Consider the following 22,829-nt stretch of genomic DNA (forward strand, 5'->3'; position numbering starts at 1 on the left):
TGGAAAGGTCTTGTCACATGAAATCCCCATCTCTTCTCAATCAAAACTTATGAACCAAGGTTAAAGTTTTTTTTTTTGTCAGATTGGCAGCTAGACAGACGGACAGACAGACAAACTGACAGACGAATGAGATTTAATGTCCTATACTATTATATACATGTACTATTAAGACACCACATCTCGCTTTCGCGAAAGCGGGGGACAATAAGTCAAACAAATGTGTAGATTTGAAGAATTTTTTTCTAAATATCCTTCCACCACAAGAAATAGTCCCCAATAAATTTGTTTCAATTTTGTGAGCAGTTTTTAAAATTTAATTATGCATAATATGCTTTGTTTAATTCAAATACATGTATGTCATAAAAACTGAATCGCAGTAAATAATTTTGAAGTTAGAGATTCTGACTAAACTTTTCTCAAAAGCTGATGAGTGACATACCTTATATACTCTTAAGAGTGACATACCTTATATACTCTTAAGGCATCTCGCTAAAAAAATCACTTCAGAGGTCTTTATATTTGAACTTTTAAATAAATTGTATGCGTGTCCTTTCTGATTGTCTGCTGAAGAATTTTTGGCATTTAAAAATCTGGGAAGTAACGCTATATTTTGTGCATCTGTATTTCACATCTAAACGTATTGAGAAAACGTAATAAGGGAATTTTTGTTATAAGAAACTAACTTTATTAAAAGGATATTGTGCTAAGTAATAACATTTAATCATATAATACTGGAAAATAGAACATTTGGTAATAATAACAAATAGAATACTGGATAATTATGATAACAAATAGAATACATGTATTAGGTAGTAATGAAAATAGTAAATAGAACGATGGATAATTATGATAACAAGTATTATTAGGTAATTATGACAGCAAAAAACATCAGATTCATTGTATATCAAGCAAATAACGAACATGAACATTACCCAAATCTCAAAAATATTGCAAAAGTGTCAGAAACATTTGTATAACTATTACAGAACAGGGGAAATTCTATATCACAATTTAAGGGGCGCTATTTTTTTTTTTTTGGATGAAAACATTAACAATGATTTCGATGACTGTACAGTTCTCCGCCACCACCATTTCATTGTAACGATAACCTGCACCTGGTACATGTACAAATCTAACAGATATATTGAACATGTTACCTGTTTGTGCATTATAAAACACTAAGTATATCAAAAATATCTAGACTTAATTTACAAAAAAAGTTATGATTGTATATCAAAAGTTTGAAATGAAGAATATATGGAAAATGAGTAATTCCTATCTCCAAAAATCTTGAAATGCCTCAGTGTTACCCTCTCAAGTGTTAGGATAGCCATTCTAAATAAGAATGCATTTTAGAGACCATTTGTGGCAACTAACGTATGTACATGAACGTTGATGTTTTTGATCATGCAGTGTTACGAATTGCTATAGTCTGCAAAAGACCCAGTTGCGACTAACAGAAATGGTGCAGAACGCAAAAACGTTTTCTTCCATGGCCTCTTGATACCATGACAACATGGTTGTGATAAACTCTCCAATCCATCCTCAAAGTGCACGTCTCTGCACATTCCTATGCAATCCATGCAGGACAAAAATTGTCAAAAAATTTCAAAAGCGGAGGCTTTTTCTTATTTTGTTGATTCGCTCAGTTCTCGTAACAAATCTGAAATTTTGAAAATCATGTAATTAAGGATTGGAAAGTTTTTGGGTAAGCAAAGTAAAGAAACTGAACGGGTTATAAAATGTAGAATTGTAAATGCATAAATTACAGGGATGGCAATTTGTAATCGGTTAACCGGTTACTCGGTCGGAACGATGGTAATTAGTTAGAAAATCTGTAATTGGTTAGTCGGAATAAATTAATATAGGTAAATTTGAACACAATTCCTTGAAAATTTAATGTAAAAAATATAAACAAAAATATCTGAATTGTTTGCATTTTCAACTATCTGTCTAAGCTGATTCGGAGATAATTTTAAACACGTTGTTACACAGCCCGTCTTGTGTTTCTTTAATAATATTTATTAAATGATCGTTGAGTATTCTGAACTGATTATAATGAGTACCTTACTTCTTCTAACCTTTGCAGTTACCTATCAAATAGTCTTAATAAACAAACATTGTAAATTAAGCAAAAGTTCAGATTTGCTTTTGATTATGGTTTAAAATGCCGAATGATCTTGCGGGATATTTCTTCCGATTGATGCATCTGATACTTTCAAACATGCTGTTTCATTGGTTTCTTAATTTTTTTCTTATTTTTTAACATCTTTTTCATTTTTTTTCCTATTTCAAAATTGAAATAAAGTACATGTAGTGTCCAGATCAAATATAAACATAATATTACTATACGTAACATCTCTATAGTCTTGTTTATTAGATCTTACAATGATGAAATATGTCGAGAATTTCTGATACGATTAACCGGTTAATCGGTCGGAAAGTCTTGCAATTAACCGATTGGCAATTCTGTATTCGATTGCCATCCCTAAATTAAATTAACATATAAAAATTAAAAAGACAGGCAAGATGAACATTTTTTGTCGAAATCAAGTATCGTAAGCTTATAGGTTCTGTGGTCATCAGTTATTTATTTTGCATATAGTATTACCCCTTACACTAGTACATAACAAGGCCGAAAATCCATTCCTCTTGCATACCTTCATATTCGATGAATCCATCAGATTTTGCATATTGAATGATCTCCTCCACTTCCTCTGGTGTCATTCGATCCCCCATGGTTGTCATGCACTTTCGGAAGTCCGACACGGATATTTTACCGCTTCCGCATTTGTCCAAGACTCGGAATGCCTCTAGAATGTCCTCTGTTTCCTCGGCGTAGACGTCGCCATGCGTTATTACATAACGTTCAACGTCTGCGTAACTTATTTTACCTTTGGCTGAAAAAATAATACAATTTTAGTTTAATTCAAAATGCAGAAAATCATGAAACTGTATCTTTATTCATCGCTAAATATGATCAGCGTTTCTGTGAACAAAGAGACCTTATTTACATGTGATGGGTATAAAAACTTGAAATTTAATCGCAAGACTTTCGTTGCCAATAGTTTTGACCCCGGTGTTCTAGTTGCTTTTAGAAAAAGTGTATACGTAAGAAAAAGAAAGTTTTTTACGCGCAGATTTAAAATTTACCATGATTACTTACCACAAACATCCAGTTCATGTCTGGCTTCCTCCAAATCCCTTTCGGAGGGGTTTAGTCCTAAACAGCGAAGTAGAGGACCTAGATCTTTTGCGAACATTTTCCCTTTCCTGGTCTTGAACATTCCGAACGCCTCCTTTAGTTCTGGAATTAACACTCAAATGTAATAATTGATGTTTAGTTCATCTCACAAAATTATATTCGAGATTTTGACCTGAAGCATTACTTGTACCTCTTTTCTGGTCCTCAGGAACTGCTATATCATTCAAACTTCGTGATCTTTGAGCCTAGAAAGAAAATGGTTTATTGTTCATTTTGCAAGTACAAAGCTGTTAAAAGCAGGTTCTAGTCGAAGACAGCTCCTCAGTTGCTGAGTTCATACCATTAAGAAAAAAAGAAGTTTCTTCTAAGCTCAGCTAGCTGGTTGTAGATAACTAGACAAAAACAAGTCCAGTGATCAAAAAGTTTGATAAATCCACAAAGTTAAACAAGTGGGTTTTCCTTTCAGTGAAACAGAAAGGTCTATTTTTGGTCCAATTTCTAAATAGATTGTACACTGAACTCAGCAAATATCAAACGGAGGTTTATAATGAATTCTGACGTTCGAAATACCCAAATATTGCACCTCTGTAAGATGATTGGTGTAATTATGATCACATGACTTTCAGTATCTTTGTTTTCTTAGACTCTAGTCGTAAATTGTGTCAGGTGGTCCTGTTAAATTAGGTTTTCACGCCGATTTGACATTGGGAAGAGAAGCAATATACATCTTGTCGACAATTAAGCCAAATTTAGAAGACGTAAGACTGGAGAGGACTATATAATGTAATTGATGTATTAGAATCCTGGTGTGAGATATATTGAGGCTGTGTAACTTCAGCCAGACATCAGCAGAAGCAATGGGAACTGCATTGGGCTATATACAATATCGTTGTGATATTAAATATATAACGGCATGGATTTATTATTTAAACCTGCTTTGTACAGGAGGAACATTAATGATGGATAAGTTCAATACAGGAAAAAGCTTACAAAAGTGTACGTGACTACCATTAGTGAGAGACCGATATGCTGTAATAGAAGTCCAGACAGACAGAATTAATGATTTCTGAATAACCCCCTACCGGCATCATTAAAGGAAGAAAGGGAATCTAAATATCACCAATTACCTTAGTAATTGTTCGATTCTTAATAAACATCAATTGTATTTAATGAATAATTCCACACTGGTCAATTTTCATATTCAAACAATGCAAAAGCTTAAAGTCATAATGAATTTCAAAATTTAATTGTTCGATTATCTGTAACATAATAGTTTAATAAAGATGTACATTAGCAATAAGTAAAGCACCAAAATAGATACACCCACATACCAACCTTCATGGCGGGATGACATTCCTGTTGCTGAAACTATATTTTAAATTCTTATGTCATATTAAAACTTTCACTTTACTGGTTGGTAGTAAATACAAAATTTTTAATGAGACAAAATTACACCGTGTCCTGGTTGACTTAAACGAAGGATCTTTAAACTTCTTTTTTGTCCATTGATATAATTCTTAGGTCCACATTATGGCTTGTAAATAATTTATAACTTGTCAGGATAGACCAAAGCATTGTATTTTGTATTGAAAAGATTACACGACAGTGAACCAATAGCAAAAAAATACGCTGATCCTTCCTTGGTAAAAATTCTTCCATGATTTTGACATCTCACTAAAGTATTCAAGAGTCCTTACAAATAAGACTAATTCTTTATTCCAAGAGATATATTATCCTCATAGAGAGAAAGAAAATCAATGTCTACCTTTTAGTACTATTTCATAGCTATATAATTCTAGTACTTGATGGACTGTGGCATTCTTGTATAATTATATATTCTGTACGAAGTGGACTTTTTGGAGAATAGATTACTAGTAATTGAGGAAAATAATCTTTTTTTTATTATGGTTTTTAGCCTAGTTTTCGTATTTGTATCAATATGGTATTTCTTTTTGCTTATTACCACGAGGAGTGGAAGTTTTACAATCATATATCATCTTCAAGAGAAAATGCAGTTTTGCAGAAAACTATATTATATGCACTGCTTAAGGATATCCGATCCTCAGCCAGGAAGGATAACTCTTAAATTTATTATTTTATTTTCTATGCAACTTAATATGATTCAAGGTTCTTTGAGGTCTTAGAAATGGTCTTGTAAAAAGTTGACATTTGTACCCCATAAAAGAAAAAAAAAATGAATTCATTTTTAGAGACATCGAATTTCCTTTAGTCTAGCATTAGATACCACTGCTTATTAGCATTATATGAAATTAGATGTGATATGTGATGTCTAGCAATGATAGCACAATCTTTTTACACTATGCATTAGATGACAATTGAAGTAAAAAGAACTAAAATACTGTACATGCATAAAAAAGATGCATTTTTTTCTCCAAATGCCTGGATACCTATATTTTTCTATCCTAAATTATATTTATTGATCAATTTTCAATTAGAAAATGCATAACTGGTGTTTTTATTCGCATCTCCTGAAAATATATTTGAGATTTGATAATTTTCCCTATACAATATGATTAACTATAATGATAAACTTTAAGAAATTCCATTGGTAAATTCACGTTACTATGTGAAATCAGATATATTTTTGTAAGCATTTTCAATTACTTAAGGGAGCCGACTGGGGTTTTATTGTGTGAAAACTACTATAGAGAAACTCTTTAATTTTATACCATATGTACCTTACGCTTACTTCAGTATATATGCCAAGTTTAGTGAACATCTACCGTCTGGTTATTTTTTAGGGACCATCTCAAAATACAGGTACATATACTATAGGATTATATAGGAAAATACCATTTTTTCGCACTTCGGAGCAAATTATACAAATGCTACTATAGACTTTTTGCTCAAATTATATTATTTGATGGGTAATACTATATTGTACATTTTATGCAAGAAACACAAAATTCTACCGTCTGGTTTCCAGAGGGGGAATCTCAAAATGTCAAAAATAAAGATATTTTCCTGTTTTTATGGAGTACAACAAAACATGACAGATACCACAGATTTACATAAAAAAACAATAGAAATGATTGTGAGATTCTCAATTTCCTATGTTTAAAATTTCAAGAGCATCTATTTTATACTTTTTATTTTATGATATAATTAATGACCCCACTTAAAGAACTTCGGTTATTCATAACGTCAAAAACACGCTATAACGACGTCTATCTACCCATCATTTGAAAAATCGTTTAAAAATTAGTTATTTAAAAACGTAATTAGGATTTTTAACCTTAGATTTACTAAATTTATTAATTTTTATAAATTAAGTAAAAATAGTTGCTTTAAAAGAGTAAATACGCTTTATTTTACTATGCTGCGTGAAGTATTGCGCAATGAAAACCCCAGTCGGCCCCCTTAAAAGCTGATTTTCAGAACCTGAGGATCAGACTACCTTAACTGGAATGCACTCTAAAAAACGAAAATGCTAAAACGCTCTTTTACCACAGACATATACTTATAAATTAAATTAATTAATAAATTTTGCAAATAAACTCCGAAACGCCTGCGCCAGAGTTCATAATAACTTCACCTTTATTACACTAGGTATGAGATGATGTCCGTAAACTATATTCAAATTTCATTCGCATATTAATTATCGTAAATTTAATTAAAAGTCAACTTTCATTTTCGATAAACAGTCGTAAAATAGCCAAAAAAAAAAAAAAAAAAAAAAAAAAAAAAAAAAGTACAGTGGCGGTAACGGTTGGCGGATCTAAGTTGCTGGCAATTTTTAATGAAACTGACAATAAGCAATCGTTTAATTATTTGATAAAAAGTCAATATTGAATTATTCAATGAAAACTTGATTCAAGTTATACAGAAGAAATAAGATATGACTTCTGATTAAAAAAACAAAATGTGCAAGTCGTTTTCGCCATTATCCGATCTTATAGTTTATGGAATTTTCTAGAACGTTAGATGGCGTCGAACCCGATGTTCAAAGAAAAAGGAGGCGATTAACACTACATGTACATGGATATAAAAATGATGTTTTTTTTATGTGAATGAGCATGGAAATAATGATAAAGCAATTGATATCACTATATATAAGTTGTGAATATATTTTCATGTGTCGAAATACTATTAGTAATTGTGCTTATAAAATTACCAGTAAAATGTGCATATTCGCCACTGAGAGCATCATGGCAACCCGAATACAATTTGTATGTTATAGGAATAATTTTTCTAAAGATAAAATGTCAATTAATGAATATGCTTTTGTTCGGATTCAAAGTGGTTCATTCTAAGTTTTTCACATTTTACTAAAGCTTTTAAAAATGTGTGCATTAATAAATTTTTCTGCATACAGTCATCTGTGTTAAATACTAGGCCTATTCATAAGGGTTGAAAAGCTAATTTTTACCCCCCCCCCGCCCCCCCCCCCCCCAAAATAAGGTGCTGACAAATTCAGTACAATGTGCACATTCACTTCCTTTATCCTTGATGGAAATGGAAACAGAGGACCTTCGAAGTACAATAGGTATAACATAAAAATAAAGTTGCTAACATGTAAAGAAAAAATACCAATTAGTGAAATTGAGATTATCAAGTAAAAACTAGAAATATGTCCATAGGACATGAATGCCCCGCCGAGGGTATATTAGTAATGCAACATTTTAACACAAATTGAGAAAAGTGAGGTCAAGGTCAAAGGAAAGGTCGAGTTGAAAAAAATATTGATGCAGTTGAATGGCTTACATCAGTATTTATCAGCGTATGAAGTTTGACACCAATTTAAGAAAAGTGAGGTCAAGGTCAAAGGAAAAGTCAAGGTCAAAAATTTTTGATGCAGTTAAAAGGTTACATCAGTATGTATTAGCATATGAAGTTTGATAAAAATATTATGAATGGTTTCTTAAAAACTGAGCTAAACATTAATTTAAGAAAAGGGGGGTCAAGGTCAAAGGAAGGGTGAAGGTAAAAAAAATATTGATGTAGTTGAATAGCTCTCATCAGTATGTATCAGCATTTGAAGTTTGACACTAATTTAAGAAAAAGTGAGGTCAAGGTCAAAGGAAAGGTCAAGGTCAAAAAATGTTGATGCAGTTGAATAGCTCTCATCAGTATGTATCAGTATTTGAAGTTTGATAACACTATCTTGAATGGTATCTTTAAAACTGAGCTAAAAACTTATTTAAGATAAGTGAGGTCAAGGTCAAAGGAAAGGTCAAGGTCAAAAATATTGATGCAGTTGAATAGCTCTCATCAGTATGTATCAGCATATGAAGTTTGTTTAAAATATTTTGAATGGTTTCATTAAAACTGAGCAAAACACTAATTTAAGAAAAGTGAGGTCAAGGTCAAAAGAAAGGTCAAGGTCAAAAAATGTTGATGCAGTTGAATAGCTTACATCAGTATGTATCAACATATGAAGTTTGATTACACTATCTTGAATGGTATCTTTAAAACTGAGCTAAACACTAATTTAAGAAAAGTGAGGTCAAGGTCAAAAGAAAGGTCAAGGTCAAAAAATGTTGATGCAGTTGCATAGCTCTCATCAATATCTATCAGCATATGAAGTTTGATAAAAATATCTTGGATAGTTTCTTTGAAACTGAGCTTTGAACAAAGCTATAAACGCAAAGTGTGACGGAAGGACAGAAGGACGGAAGGACGGACATGACAAATACTATATGCCCCGGCCAAATTCATGGCGGGGCATAAAAAAAAGACGGGGTGAGGGTGGGGTGGGGTGGGGTGTATATCTTAACCAACTGCGGGGTTTTGAACAAAGTGTGTATTTAAATAAATACACAGATATCAAGTTAGAAGTTTTACAATAAGAGACATTTGCACTGGATCTGAATGAAAGTTAGAATATTTACATACTACAGGATACACGATAAAATTGTTCTTTTTTCAATTCTTAAAAGAAATTCCTTTTCTTCAAAGATCTTATGTTTTCAAGCTTAATATATTTCTCCTCAAAAATGTCCGGAGATATTATCTTATTGCAAAACACAATCTTAGGTGTTTTCATAATTTGAAACGAATGATTATTCAGGAGACTTAGTACCTTGTAAAAGCAAGGTTTGTATGTTTCAGCTTTCACGATTCACAAATTGTAGAATAAACCCAACATTAAGGAGTTTAAAAAAAAGAAAGGAGAAATTAACGACTCTTAGTGCAAACACACATGAAAAATGAAATAATTTTGTTTTAAAAGGGGTATTATTTGAAAACAAAAACCCTTTAAACCAAAATTTAGCTGGCTTTAGCGGGACAAATTCGTATTCAACCCATTCCTACTGACGCTACATTTTGTCGCCCTGTATATATTGTTGCGGCGACAATATGTACATGCCTTCACTCACAGACCTTTGGATCCTTTAAATTCGACTAAAAAAGGGGGGTATAATTTTTTTCATACCCCCCCCCCCCCGGTTTGTCAGATGAGACGAATAAAAACGATCCAAAGGTCTGTGCCTTCATTGCATATACATGTACAAGTATTGTAGTTATTCATGTTAATAACATCATTGGTCCCTCTTCACAGTGCAACTCTTATTTAAAAAACAAATATCATAAGGTTATTGAACTTATATTGGTGAATAATGAATGGCACCAGGTTGCGAGCAATGGATAGATGGCGCGAGCCTGTAAATTATTTTAGATTATGACTGTTCTTTGTGCACGCCATCTAGCGTCAATTCATATAACTACTGTTGGTTTTGCATCGGCGATCGTTCGTTTAACAACGGAGTCTATTGGCTTTGCCAAGTCTGATGATTTTATTTGAAGCTAATTGCTTTGTATTTTATTGTGTGTGTGTGTGTTTTTTAATTTTTTTTTTTTTTTTTTTTAATTTTTTAATTTATTTTATTTATTTATTTATTTATTTACAAATTAATTATTCATGTTGCATTAACGTCTTTTTTACCCTATCCTCCACCCAAACATTGATCTTTTTGAGAATTTTTTTTTTTTAAATGTGAATTCTATAAATATAATATTGCTAAACTCCCCATGAAAAATGTTCTTTGGGTTTATATTTGATTCCATGGTAATTTCAGAATTTATTCGAGAATATAAACCCCGGAATGTAATAACACTTCGCTGTCAGGACGAAATTACATGTAATATTGAGATTCTAAAAGACGACGATTTATGATCCAAATATCTTATTTTTACCATCAGCTGCTAGTGCGAGAGATGTTATTTTTCAATCACAAAATAAAGCCTCTAGGATAGCTCGATGCACGTAATTGTCGAATCGAGTCGGTCATGTATGGCAAATTAAATATGGGTCAGGCGGAGTTCAGAGTTATTTTAGAATAGGCGTTTGTACATCGAGATGGGTGCAACATCCAATCACGATCGACGCACGATCAATGACAACCTAACCAAATCATACGACGTTTGGTTAAATTAGATTTTTGATAAATTGCAAATCTGCGAGGCAACTTCTGCTTCCGTAATTTGGTCCTACTGTATCCGCTCACAAAAATGAAACAAAAATATTTCTCAAAATAGAGGGTTTCATTTTAAGACTAAACAGAAAAAAAGTTGTTCTTAACATTTAATAGTCTATTTTGAGATAGCCTGTTGGAGATGGGAAACCCTCGAAGAGTTCCGTAAAACTAATGGATCTCTGTTTCAGCAAAAACGGTAACCACACACTAAAAACGAAAATGGAAGCAGAATTGATTGATTTCTTTCTCCATTATATTTTTGGAATGTCCGGAAAATGAAACTTCTCGGACAATAATCTGCAATTTGATGCTTGTTCTATTTGAGATTAATAAAATTTCAATGTTTATTACAATGTGTGCTGTTGTGAAAACATGAAGTAAAATATATGAGGTTGCCTACTCCGAAATTAATTAAGAATCAAACGTTCCGTTTTTCACGATTTGGATATTTGACGTGTCAGGAAACCTTCATAAACAAAATCGCAAAAGAGCCAAAAAAACTCTGAAATTTCGTCGAAGACAATGCTTTGAATTAACATACATTTTTCCATTGATACTATTTGTGTAATTTGTGATGTACTTTGCGCCACCGTTTGATTCATCATTCGATAAACCATAGGTTTATATTAAATGAGGAATCAAAACGTCATTGTTTCTAATCATGTAAACCATTTTGTTAATTTTCACAATTTTTATTCCCCTTTGACAAATGGCAAATGTACGATCACCATAACACCTATATATTTACATTCACTGAATATTATTTCCTTTATTTCTTATGAAAACCATTGCCATTTATCAGTCAGTAAACGCCACTGAGCAAGCCACCTGCATAGATTTCTTGCGCAACGACTCTTCCATCAAATATGCATACAATGACATACACATCTATAATACAACATTTAGCATATCTAATTTTACTATAAATGACTTTTTATATAAACAATAAAATGCCTTTGTTTGTTAGTACGGGAATTAACGTCGCAGCTATTGCAAAAAAAATTTACATGACCCGCTTAAGCGGGTTATTATTTTTTCTACAACAGCCGCGAGATTAATTCCCGTACTAACAACCAACGAAAGCATTTTATTGTTTAAATGAAAACTGAATAGAAATTCCTTAAACATTGTAAAATTTGAAGAACCAATTTAATCGTCAGCCAATAGGCCAAAGACTCGTATCTTAACCAGTGTTTTAGCTTCGAGAGGTAAAAGTACTCGCATTGAAAAATAAGGTCTTATGAGTACTTCTGGAGTACGAAAAATCTTCCTTTTTTTTTTTTTTTAATTTTTTTTTTTTGTACAGAAATATGATCCTTTTGTCACCGATTCTGTAACAATACACATTTCATGGAAAAGATCACCAAGTGTTATCACGGTCCTTTCCATTGAGTCTGGTTTTTATAACTGTTTGTTCAACCAACATAACACGTACAAAACTATTTCTTTTGACTAAAAAATAAACACTTTAGTAAGAAAATTAATGAATTAAAGACCAAGATCTTACATAACGAGTTCTTATTCCCAAAAGAAAAGAGAAAGAACATTTAGAAAGTCCAAGCTGTCTGTGTGGTAGATATCTGAGCTAATGTACTGGACTTTCACTGATTCTGTAACTTGACACATTCTTATCTAAACAGCTTAAGGTCACTGGAGTGACAACAGAACGTCAAAATGAAATTATGCAAAACATCTAGTTTAGGCTTACATCAAACACATTGTTGCTTGATACACCTAGATCTATACTTCTCTTTCCTTTCAAGCCCTGTTTTGGGTACTTCCGAATGTTGTGTTGAAACATCAACAACAGCACTGACATTTTGTTCTTTTAAAAGATCCAAGAATTCTGGAGATTGACCAAAAAATATCTTCTCAAGTCACACACCAATTTAATACATTTGTACACTGACAGGAACTCAAGAAGACTGAACATGTAATTATTTACGACAACCAAGCGACTGAGTATTTACTCAAACAATCAAGAAACGACAGAATTTATTTTTGTGATGTCTAATCTTCTGTATAATGGCTTTAGGACATTTGAAGAAACCGTTGACACGTTCTTTGTTACAAACAAGAACAGCCTACACACCAACTTCGCCTACAAAACAAATATTGCTAAAAGAAGAAATGTCAGGAATTTTAGTCAAGAGGAAAACTGGCATTTCTCTGTCCATCATATTAAAATTCAACTCTCTGTTTTAGTCTTATTTATAGCCATTTCTCCTTTTGAATGTATATGTTTAAGGACTTGTGAATGACACGACTATATGAATGAAACTGTCACCTTTATCCCGGAATGAATTTAACGAGGGGATAGAGATCGATGATTATTGCATTATCCGAACACGTTCATTTAAACCTGTTCTAAGTTTGCCTGAAAATTGAATTACAGGCGATGGTACCCACTTTCTAGGGAAATTAGACTTCTTTTCAATGTAGGTTAGGAAGTCTTTTTATTGAATCGGAAGACAGTGAAAACATAGACCACAAACTTTGGCGGTTTTATTCTATTTTTAGCTCAGGTTTTATTTCATTATCGGTTCTCTAGCTCGTTTGTTGACTTTTCCCATCTTTCCTGTGATGTTATGATTAGTGTAATTTCTCATTCTAATCGACGAAACTTTTGACAGAAAAGGAAATCATGACATAAAATGACAGAAAGTAGATACTTTATAATTAGCTCACTGACAACTTCAGGTCAGTTTTTGAGAAGTAAGACTTCTATTTATACCAATTTCAACTCTCTATATGAAATTAAAATCTATCCTTTAACGCTTAAAAATATTTTAATCACATCCCTTTGTTATGATTATCAGATTCTGTATTGCTATACATAGAATATTGTTGTTTTCGTTTAGAGATAGACAGGTGTTCCGTTTACTAAATGATATAAGAAATGTGCTAGGAAAGCCTTGTATCGATATATAAATACAAAGTTACCATACAAAGTCAGTTTGATGGATATTGTTTTCTTAATAGATATTGGTTAACCCTAACTAATCCGACTTTTCTCTATAGGACGTCATTGCGTCTGTTAAATCTTGGTTGTAATTCAAATAATAATCCCATCTATCTACTCTTTCGAAAAATAGATTGGAACTTAGGAAATTTTATGACGAAGTTTTTTTTTTTTCATTTATAACCTGTGTATATATCATTTGGATATACATGTACATGTACATCACCAATATTGCTCACATGTTTTTGAATTTCTCCAAGTAAAGCATAGATATCTGTATTTCCATAGACTGTTTGCAATATTTTTCAACTGTTTTACAGGGTTTTACATGTATTATAACTCCGATAAAATTATAGCTGTATTCGGTTTTAACCCCCCTTTTCCCACCGCGGCATAAGGGAGTAATAAGATATTTTTAATATTGTGCCAATAGATGCACCAAAATAAGCAACAGGCCCGTAGGAAGCAATTTCAGAGGGGGATGACACAACCAAACATACATTTTCGGGGGGGGGGGGGGTCAACCAAGCAAAAATTCCTTGTTTTCTATAGTATACCATATATCGACAAAATTATAAGAAGGACACATGCAGCCCCCCTCCCCCCGTTTTCTACTAAGTATACTCTCTGTTAACACTGTTATCAATTAGAAGTCTTATCAGTATAAAATGAAGGTCAGAGATAAAATAAGAGGTTTCAGATAAAAAAAAATCCTCCGTAAAAGACCCCCATATACAGGCCCATATGCAGCAATTTTCAGTTGGGGGAGGGGAGGGGAGGGGGGATGCACACCCTCACAAAAACTCGTATTCGTAACGAGCAAAAAAAAAATTAATAAAAAAATAAATAAATAAAAACCACGTTAATTAGTTTTTGTCTCTTTTGTAGAGTTCAACTTTAAACTGAGGAAATTTGTTAGGGGATACAGTTGTTAATTGATAATACTACTGTAAAATATAAACTTCCAAAATTACTAGCGGAATCCCCCCCCCCCCCCCCCCTTGCGGGCCTGATTTACTACTTGTGGTAAGTTGCCAAGATACTTTTTAAAAAAAAAATGCTGAAAATGATCTTGCGTGAACAAACATACATTTGGATGAATAGACAGACATATATGATTTGATGTGGTAAAATATATATATATATGTACACAAATGGCTTAAAACGGACGTTGTTTTCATATATTCTTCACAAACAAATTTCAATGTTATTGCTCGTGTCATATTAAGAATAACCCAAATAATGTTACAATGACATATCTAAACAAAATATAAATGATTAAGTAGCTCGCCTTTGTAATTTATCTGGGTATTGAGAAACATGAAGTATACACAGGATATTGAAATATAAGGACTCTCAATATTTCATTGCATTGAAACAAAAGTATACAAAACTTATATTGATTTAATGATTCTGTGAAACATGATGCAATAATCACTTACCGTTAAAGCTATGCCTCGACGCTGCAAATTCACAATAAGAACAGTTTTACTGTTATGAATAATTGAAAGACAAGCAAAGTCTTATATTGAGCTTGATAAATTAACCAATGTGTTACTATATTCAACAAAACGATTTTTTGCTCGGTGCTATCTCGTAGTTTTACTATAATATTTGCTTATGGTTAACAGGCTGATGCTACATAATGTGTGCTCCAATTACTCAGTTCCACGTAATGGTGTTTAAGTTTGTATTTCGTTATGTTTTTCTTTCTGCGCATGAGGTAGTTATAAATGGGTTTCCATCTTTTTCTATTCTGGAAACCAATGTTTTCCGACAAAGGGGGTTTCTTGCAATGCTAGAAGTTGAAAAAGTACAAAAAAGACTATTATTATATTACACATGGTTGCGTCTCGCAGTGGTTATAGCGTTTGCGTTAGAGCTAGTGGTGGCGTTTAGTTGATCCTTACGTCGCGGGATCGAATCCACTGTGCAATATGGGGACCGGTCTTTCGTATGAACCGAAATCTCGTGTAGCAGTACATGTAGGTGCTGGCCCAAAAACAGATTCCTCAATACTCAGAGGCTATATGTGCCGATTACAGGTCTAAATTAAATTTGCAACTCTCCACTTGCATATGGTGGCATCTCAATATGAGTGAAAAATTCTCAAAGGGACGTTAATCATGTATATTTTGGCTTTTTTAAAACATTTTTTTCTGGTAAATCATTTGTTTTTAGCAAAGATTCGTTTTCTTATGCAGCTTTAAAAAGTGTTTTGTTTTAACATATTTTAACCTCACTAGCTAAAATTTTTCTAGGTAAGAATGAATGAATGAAATAGGTGAAGATAACGAACAGAGATCGACCTCAAAAATCCCCAAACAAAACAAATATATGTGTACAGGGCATAAGACAAGGACCCCTTGAAACTCCAGAGGTGGGATCGAGTGCCAACTATACAACTAATAAATTCGATTCGATATAGTATCGTTAAAAGATACATGTAGTTCATGAGATATTGATATTTTTTATGAGATACACTACAGATATATTAAAATTAAATTAAAACTATGAATAATTTCCTGAAGGATTCTAGAACATGAGACCTAGATAAATAAGCAGTGTGCCTTCTATTCCAACATGGGAAAAATAGGGTAAGTATGCAGGAAAACATTTTATCTTAACTTTTTTTGCCTATTCAACAGGACAATGAACAACATTTTAGATTGAAAACAATGTTCACATCCTTTTGGGTCAAGGAAGTGAACATTGTTTTCTAAAACATGGAAAAGACCAATATTAGGATTTTAATAGTGAAACCAGAATTGTTTACTTCCAGAAATTATACAACGTCAGAAAAAAATTCAGGGTTGGCTCATATAATTTACGGTCGATCGAGGAATCGGAAACGCACAATTTATCTATCTAGGCCTGATTACTAGTATACTGGCAGGGATTATTTTCTTTCCCATGTGCTCTTTGCTTTGCGTGAACTTTGCTTGGTAAATCTGTGTTTTCAACGAGGTGAAATTGAAGCTCTAATGATCTACAATCCGTTATTTTTGGATATATTCACACTAATAATGGACTGCCATTACAAATTCTGGGTATTGTACATACAGTACGATTACCTAAGGAGGTCTGCTTGGTTTTATGTAGTTAGAATTATAGGTGTTATTTAGAATATATTTTAAACATTTTAGGAGGAATATATAATCAATACTTTTTATCAGTTTATCTATATACTGATATTCTAACAACGGTCCTAGAATGTATTATGAAAATGACCAAGACGTGGAAAGAATTTTTGCGACAACAATTACAAAATGGAGAAGAAATAAGCCGCACTAATCCAATTAGCCAGCATTATTCCTAACCATGTCTTTGGACGTTATTCATAAATTATGAACATTTTTCTACTGATTTGGATTTATAGTTTGTTATTTTTAAACAAAGGTATTGGTTTGTTGAAAAGATACAACGTAATCATATTTAATTTTGAAAAAATGTGAATCAACAAGCTTTCATTACTATATTTTTATACCAATACAAAATAAATATGGAATATTGTTCCCAGATTATTTGATCTTTTGCTTCCTTGCATTATAAAATATTAAAAATAAAAGTAATGTTCGATTAAACTCTGTACAACTAAAGAAATTTATATACTCACTTTCCAATATAGTCCAGCATCCATCCCTTTAGTATATGAAAAGATTGTTTTTATTTTAGAATTTTATGTGTTTGAGTTGTAACTGTTTAATAATATACATGTAATTGATACGCGTTACTTGATCTCTGCGTTATATTTCTGTATTGGACTTACGTAAATGCTGTTTTAATTTTCAAATTCCTGTATGCATCGTGTCATGTCATATTTCATACGTTTAGTTATTGTTCTCAATATACCGGTACTTGGTGCACCGTTTTTTCAGTCGTGACTTTCTTTTACAAGAAGATATTTAGGATTGCCCTGACGCGTCATTTTCTACGGAGTGTTCCAAGACACAAATTTTTCTATGGAGTGTTCCAAGACACAAATTTTTCTATGGAGTGTTCCAAGACACAAATTTTTGTCGCCTGAAAATGCAACTTCAATGTTATAAATAAGACTGAAGAGTGGTCAGCTTTTAATTTTTTGCATTTAGCATTATAATTTAGTATTACAATTCATGTACATGTATGTATGTACTTAAAAAGTAAGAAAACATCTGCAGAAAGTTGAAACTGTGATGCAGCTATAGTACTTGTATTTGTAATAAGATGTGACAATCATTTAGAAATATTGATTTCCACTATCTTCCAGTATAAAATAAGAAAAAAAGTTAAACCATGAGAGAAATAATTTACTTAACACCAGTAAACTTTCAAAAGTCGAGCTTTTGGGATAAAATGTCCATGTTTGCTTGCATCAGGAATGAGATTAATTTTATCTGTCAATCTCACTCATGTATACGTCATTCATAAGACCGGAACTTGAATACGCTTCAGTGGTATGGGGATGCTGTCAACATAGTGATAACGATATGTTAGAAAAGCTGCAACTTTATGCTGCTAGAATTGTAACAGGGTTAACAACTATAGCTTCTAAAGATTCACTCTACTTTGAAACGGGATGGGAACCTCGTAGTTGTAGAAGACAAAAAGCTAGAATAAAAACAATGTTCAAGCTTCTTGATAATTTAGTGCCCGGCGAATACTTAATGGACATACTTCCAGATATGCGCTGTAACACATCTATCTACTCTACAAGAAATTCTAAAAATTATGATATTCCAAAATGTCGATTACAAAGTTATAAGTCTACATTTATTCCGACTGTAGTTAACGAATGGAACTCAATTCCACTCGAAATTTACAGTCAATGTCAAAATTCAAATCTTAAATTAGTACTAAAAAATCTGCTTCACCATCATACTTTGATTACGTTAACAGACGACTAAATGTTCTTCAAACCAGACTTCTGCATAATTGTGTATTGAATAGCGAACCTTTATAGATGCAGTTTAATATCAAGTCCTTTATGCTCGTGTGGTAAAGTTGAGGATACATATCATTATTTTTTTGTATGTCCAAAGTATGAGAAGCCAGAAAGGAATTTTTAGATAAATGTTTACAATTTGAAATTTAATCCACATTCTAGATAGACATGTCTTATTATTATACGTCTCTTTTCTTTTGTTCAAACATTTATTAAACATTCTGGTAGATTTCCTTGTTAGCATTAATTAATGTATCAGTATATGCATTTGTACAAAATTAAGTGCATCTATATATCTGCAAAATGCATCGATTTGTAAACTTTTGCAAATATTGTATATACTTTAAAACTTCATGTTTAACTGTGACGATTAAATGTGTAATTTACATGTGGGGAGAGGGCGTAATAAGTTTTCAGAACTTGTGCCCAATCCCTTTTTAATCATAAATTACAATAAAATATGTTCAAACCAAACCATCTGTCAATCTTTGTCTAAACTTGTATTTTATGATTTGATGAACAATTCTAAACTAAAACATTAATAAACAAAATAAAAGTATAAGATTAATTTATTCACTTTGGCTACACAAATTTTTTGAGTAATTTAAAAAGGGGTTAATCATTTCAGCGCAAACCATTTGCTCCAAGTAAACGCGCTAGGTTTCACTTTCTTCACTTCTGCATACAAGTCCGTGGGTTCCAATGATGATACAGAATGTATCACAAGTGTACTGGACTGTAAGTGCTTTGTTTGAAAACTTCAAAAGGTTTTATGATAAGCAGTGCGCGTGCTAAATATCTCCGACTTACTTCTCACAGTTCAAAGAATAAGTTGAAAAGCAGATCAAAGGTCAAGTTAAAGGCCATGAGGTCAGTTACCCTTGTTTTTTCCCCCAGAACCTTTGTACCAATCCCTATCCCTTACAGTTCTTAAGATATATAGTGTGACAGACGGACGCTGTTCTATAGCAAATGTTCCCCCTTGCAGAGATTTTGCTATATAGCAACAATTCCCCGGGATATATGCATATACGTATACGGAAGAAATGATATTGCAAATCTACCCCCTAAAAATGATTGCAATAAAACTTTTCCTCTTTTCGTAGAATTTCTTCCCTTCGGAATGTTTGAGATATAGTAGACCCCCTCTTATAAATTGCGATATTGCGAATTGTGATAATTCGTTTAAAATTCTGTTGTACATGTACGATCGATATCGAGCTGTCTCCGCTTAGTTAATGCTTACAATATTTAATTTGTAAATAACTTGATAAGGCACTCTAGATCTTGTTTTATTAGTAGGACATTAATAAAGAATTATAGGATGTGTAAGTATATATGGAAAGCCAACGTAAACAAAATTCCAACTCTAATTCTTAAAATGTACACATATAAACCTTAATTTGTAAATTGTAAATCAGAATGTCATAATAGTAACTATCTAGCTTAAGTAAACTTGTCATTTGTAAAATGTAAATGCAAATTCTGTCAATGCTCACGTGTATTTCGTAAACTTGCAATTTGCCAATTCAAATTGTGCACAGGTGCTTGGAAACAGGACTTTCCTCCCCCTCCCCACTCCGTACCCCAAAGGTTCTTCGACTTTTAGTCATGAAATATTTTTCTAGTACATATCCAAAAATATAAGCTAAAACTAACATTTTATTTTTAAAAAAATGACACTCACTGATATAGTATCAGACATAGGTCAAAATGATCCCTAGATGTCGCTCTGCCTCGCAGTCGGCAAAAACATCCCAATTTAGTGTATTTTCTGCAGACAGTATACATGTACAGAGATACAGATGCAGGTGAATGGTTTTAAAATAATGTCGAATACATGATAAATATACGGAAGCCCGTACAAACATTTAAAATGGATAATGCTAAGATGAAAAATTAATGATTCTAATTAAGGTAGAAATTGAAGATACTTCTTAGAAGTTCAAAGTTAAAGATGCTAACTTTAAAAAAGTTAGCATTTTGAACCAAAAAAAAAAAAAATTTAATTGAATAATAATTTTTTAATCCCTAGATCAGATCAGAGATTAATTTGAAGAAGCTGTATAATACACTTGTACAGCACGGAGTACTATCTACACATAGACTTGTCACGTGGTGTGCAGATATCTTGGAACGGAGCAACAGTCTTGCCTCTTTGAGTACAATGACCTTTCATGCGTAGTGCAATAACCATGAAGAGTCTACTTTATAGCTATACTTTTTTAAATATATGGGCAAATCGAGATAACAAATCTCATAAGTATTGTGCAATCAACAATCATGTGCTAGGAATAATAAACTGTACAATTTTAAATATAAGGAAAAATCGAGATAACAAATTGCAGTGATGATACAGACTGGGAAACATTTCATTATTACAGCCCTGACTCCAGAGTCCCACGAACCTTCCAGCATAGCGCTGGTGAGTCCTGATTTAAGATACAGACTGGGAAACATTTCATTAATAGCCCTGACTCCAGACACTTCCTCGAACCTTCCAGCATAGCGCTGGTGAGTCCTGATTTAAGATACAGACTGGGAAACATTTCATTAATAGCCCTGACTCCAGACACTTCCTCGAACCTTCCAGCATAGCGCTGGTGAGAGTCCTGATTTAAGATACAAACCGGCAAACTGTTTCCCATTAGCCCCTACTCCAGACAGTCCTTTGACCCCCCTAGCCTCGAGCCGGTGTGTGTCCTAAGTTGTGATACATAAACACGTATATATTTTCTATGTCCCCCTTCTTATGTAGGCACCTTTTATTTGGAATATAGAAAATTAAAAACTAAATATTGCTTACCTTTACAACCATGTGGTGCGTCTGGACGGGTGCCGAGGCGCGGCGCACATTGTACTTCTGTTTTATGCTGTTAGCTGCCGATATTCTGACATGGGCCATCGTACCTGTCGAAAATTACCAATTTTAAAAACCAAGTTTTCCAATTGTTGCACCTTCTAAGTTATGAGAGAGGAAGACCTCAGCGGAACATAGCAAGTCAATACTTTGGGGTTTTCTCGTTATTTAGGGTCCAATGAGGCCGTGACGTGTCCACAATATGTACGAGTTTTTTACGATAGCTATATGATATACTGTTCCCAGTCCACCAAAATCAATGTGTCAATGAGCACTAGCCTGGCGACATGTGATTTGAGATTTATCGAGAGGCAGAAGTCCAGTTTCCTCAGCTGATGAAAATGGAGCATGCGTCGTCCAAGTCAGTTTCATGGAAAGAGGCATTTAAAAGATAGGCAATTAGTTAGACCCTATATAATAAAGGATAAACTCCTCGTAATGCTGATTAAACATTCAACAGGATTGGATCGATTTTAATATCGGCTTTGGTATGTCATCTTTGGGAAAACGATTGGTACAAATACAATGGCTAGACGATACTCAAAAGGTCTACATCTCATCAAATTATTTTCATATATTTTCTGCAAATAGGAATCACATTTAACTGTCAACAAATTATCACATCTAGGTCTTTATCAATAATTGTTTTTCTCATTGGTAAACACTTCCAGTTTTTCTCCGTTGGCAAATATTTTGTTAACTGAGACGAGGATTTTTCCCCCAAGTTTGTCCATCATCTATGTGTTCATATTTTACATTATTGGGTCAAAAATTTTACATGGGAATGTATAAAGAAAAAAAAAAATTTTAAATTCTACATCTCTGGACAGGAAGGACAATGACCGGTCAAATTATTATGTAAATATCCCGTTGAATTGTAGATTAAAATTGGGAGTTTTCATGGCTCCCAGACCAAAGATAATTAAAAATATTTTTTCCAGAATTGTCACATTATAAATATGTAAGTATCTCCATGACGTGTAGCTTCATATCTTTTCAAATCATGTCCCCCTCCCCTTCCCTCGAGTCTGAAGTTTTTGGCAAATAAACCTTTCAGTGTAACTGTTTTTTTTTTTTTTTTTTTTTTTTGTCTCCTGTATAATTTTCGGTAGAAAAGGTCCCAATACAGCAAATTTCTTTGATGTGGAGTAAAAGCTTCAACTTAGGTAGAAAAATTATTCGTGAATTTTCACTCCGGTGGCAGAAAAATTTAAATGTAAGATATCGTAAGAAAAAATAAAATCCCATAAACATCGTAAGAAAAAATCCCATAAACATCGTAAGAAAAAAATCCATAAATAAACATGCATGGATATTGTCATAACCAAAATGATTTCTTTAAATTTCATTCATTACAATGTGTCACTGCTTTAAAACATATGAGATTGCAATAAATAGGAAAATACAGTAAATTCATTACTGTTCATGGATCTTTACCA

The 22,829-nt window shown here is 32.8% G+C and overlaps 1 protein-coding gene across 2 annotated transcripts; it reads right to left on the reverse strand.

Moving 5' to 3' along the window:
- Positions 1–739: 739 nt before the first annotated feature.
- On the reverse strand, positions 740–21,724 carry LOC133178706 (calmodulin-A-like). 2 transcript variants are annotated; one of them, XM_061313429.1, is made up of 5 exons: positions 21,337–21,724; positions 3,396–3,450; positions 3,167–3,307; positions 2,661–2,900; positions 740–1,663 (listed from the first exon to the last, which is right to left on the reverse strand). In XM_061313429.1, exons 1-5 carry the CDS (start codon positions 21,433–21,435, stop codon positions 1,629–1,631), a joined length of 570 nt encoding a protein of 189 aa, XP_061169413.1. In that variant the 5' UTR covers positions 21,436–21,724; the 3' UTR covers positions 740–1,628. The 2 variants fall into 2 exon arrangements, with proteins under 2 accessions (XP_061169413.1, XP_061169408.1); XM_061313424.1 differs by lacking the exon at positions 21,337–21,724 and adding an exon at positions 12,353–12,559 and having other exon boundaries at positions 741–1,663.
- Between the last annotated feature and the right edge of the window lie 1,105 nt (positions 21,725–22,829).

Source organism: Saccostrea echinata, unplaced genomic scaffold (assembly GCF_033153115.1).
Source record: "Saccostrea echinata isolate AGI-Se365-2 ecotype Australia unplaced genomic scaffold, CSIRO_AGI_Sech_v1 ptg000001l, whole genome shotgun sequence".
In the NCBI taxonomy this organism is placed as follows: domain Eukaryota; kingdom Metazoa; phylum Mollusca; class Bivalvia; order Ostreida; family Ostreidae; genus Saccostrea; species Saccostrea echinata.

Coding starts and splice junctions, on each gene's coding strand:
- LOC133178706 (XM_061313424.1), bottom strand. CDS start 12,463: ATGTCAGTGCTGTTGTTGATGTTTCAACACAACATTCGGAAGTACCCA. Junction 3,308..3,395: donor TCCTGAGGACCAGAAAAGAG/GTACAAGTAATG, acceptor TGTTAATTCCAG/AACTAAAGGAGGCGTTCGGA. Junction 1,664..2,660: donor TGGATTCATCGAATATGAAG/GTATGCAAGAGG, acceptor TCAAAATTTCAG/ATTTGTTACGAGAACTGAGC.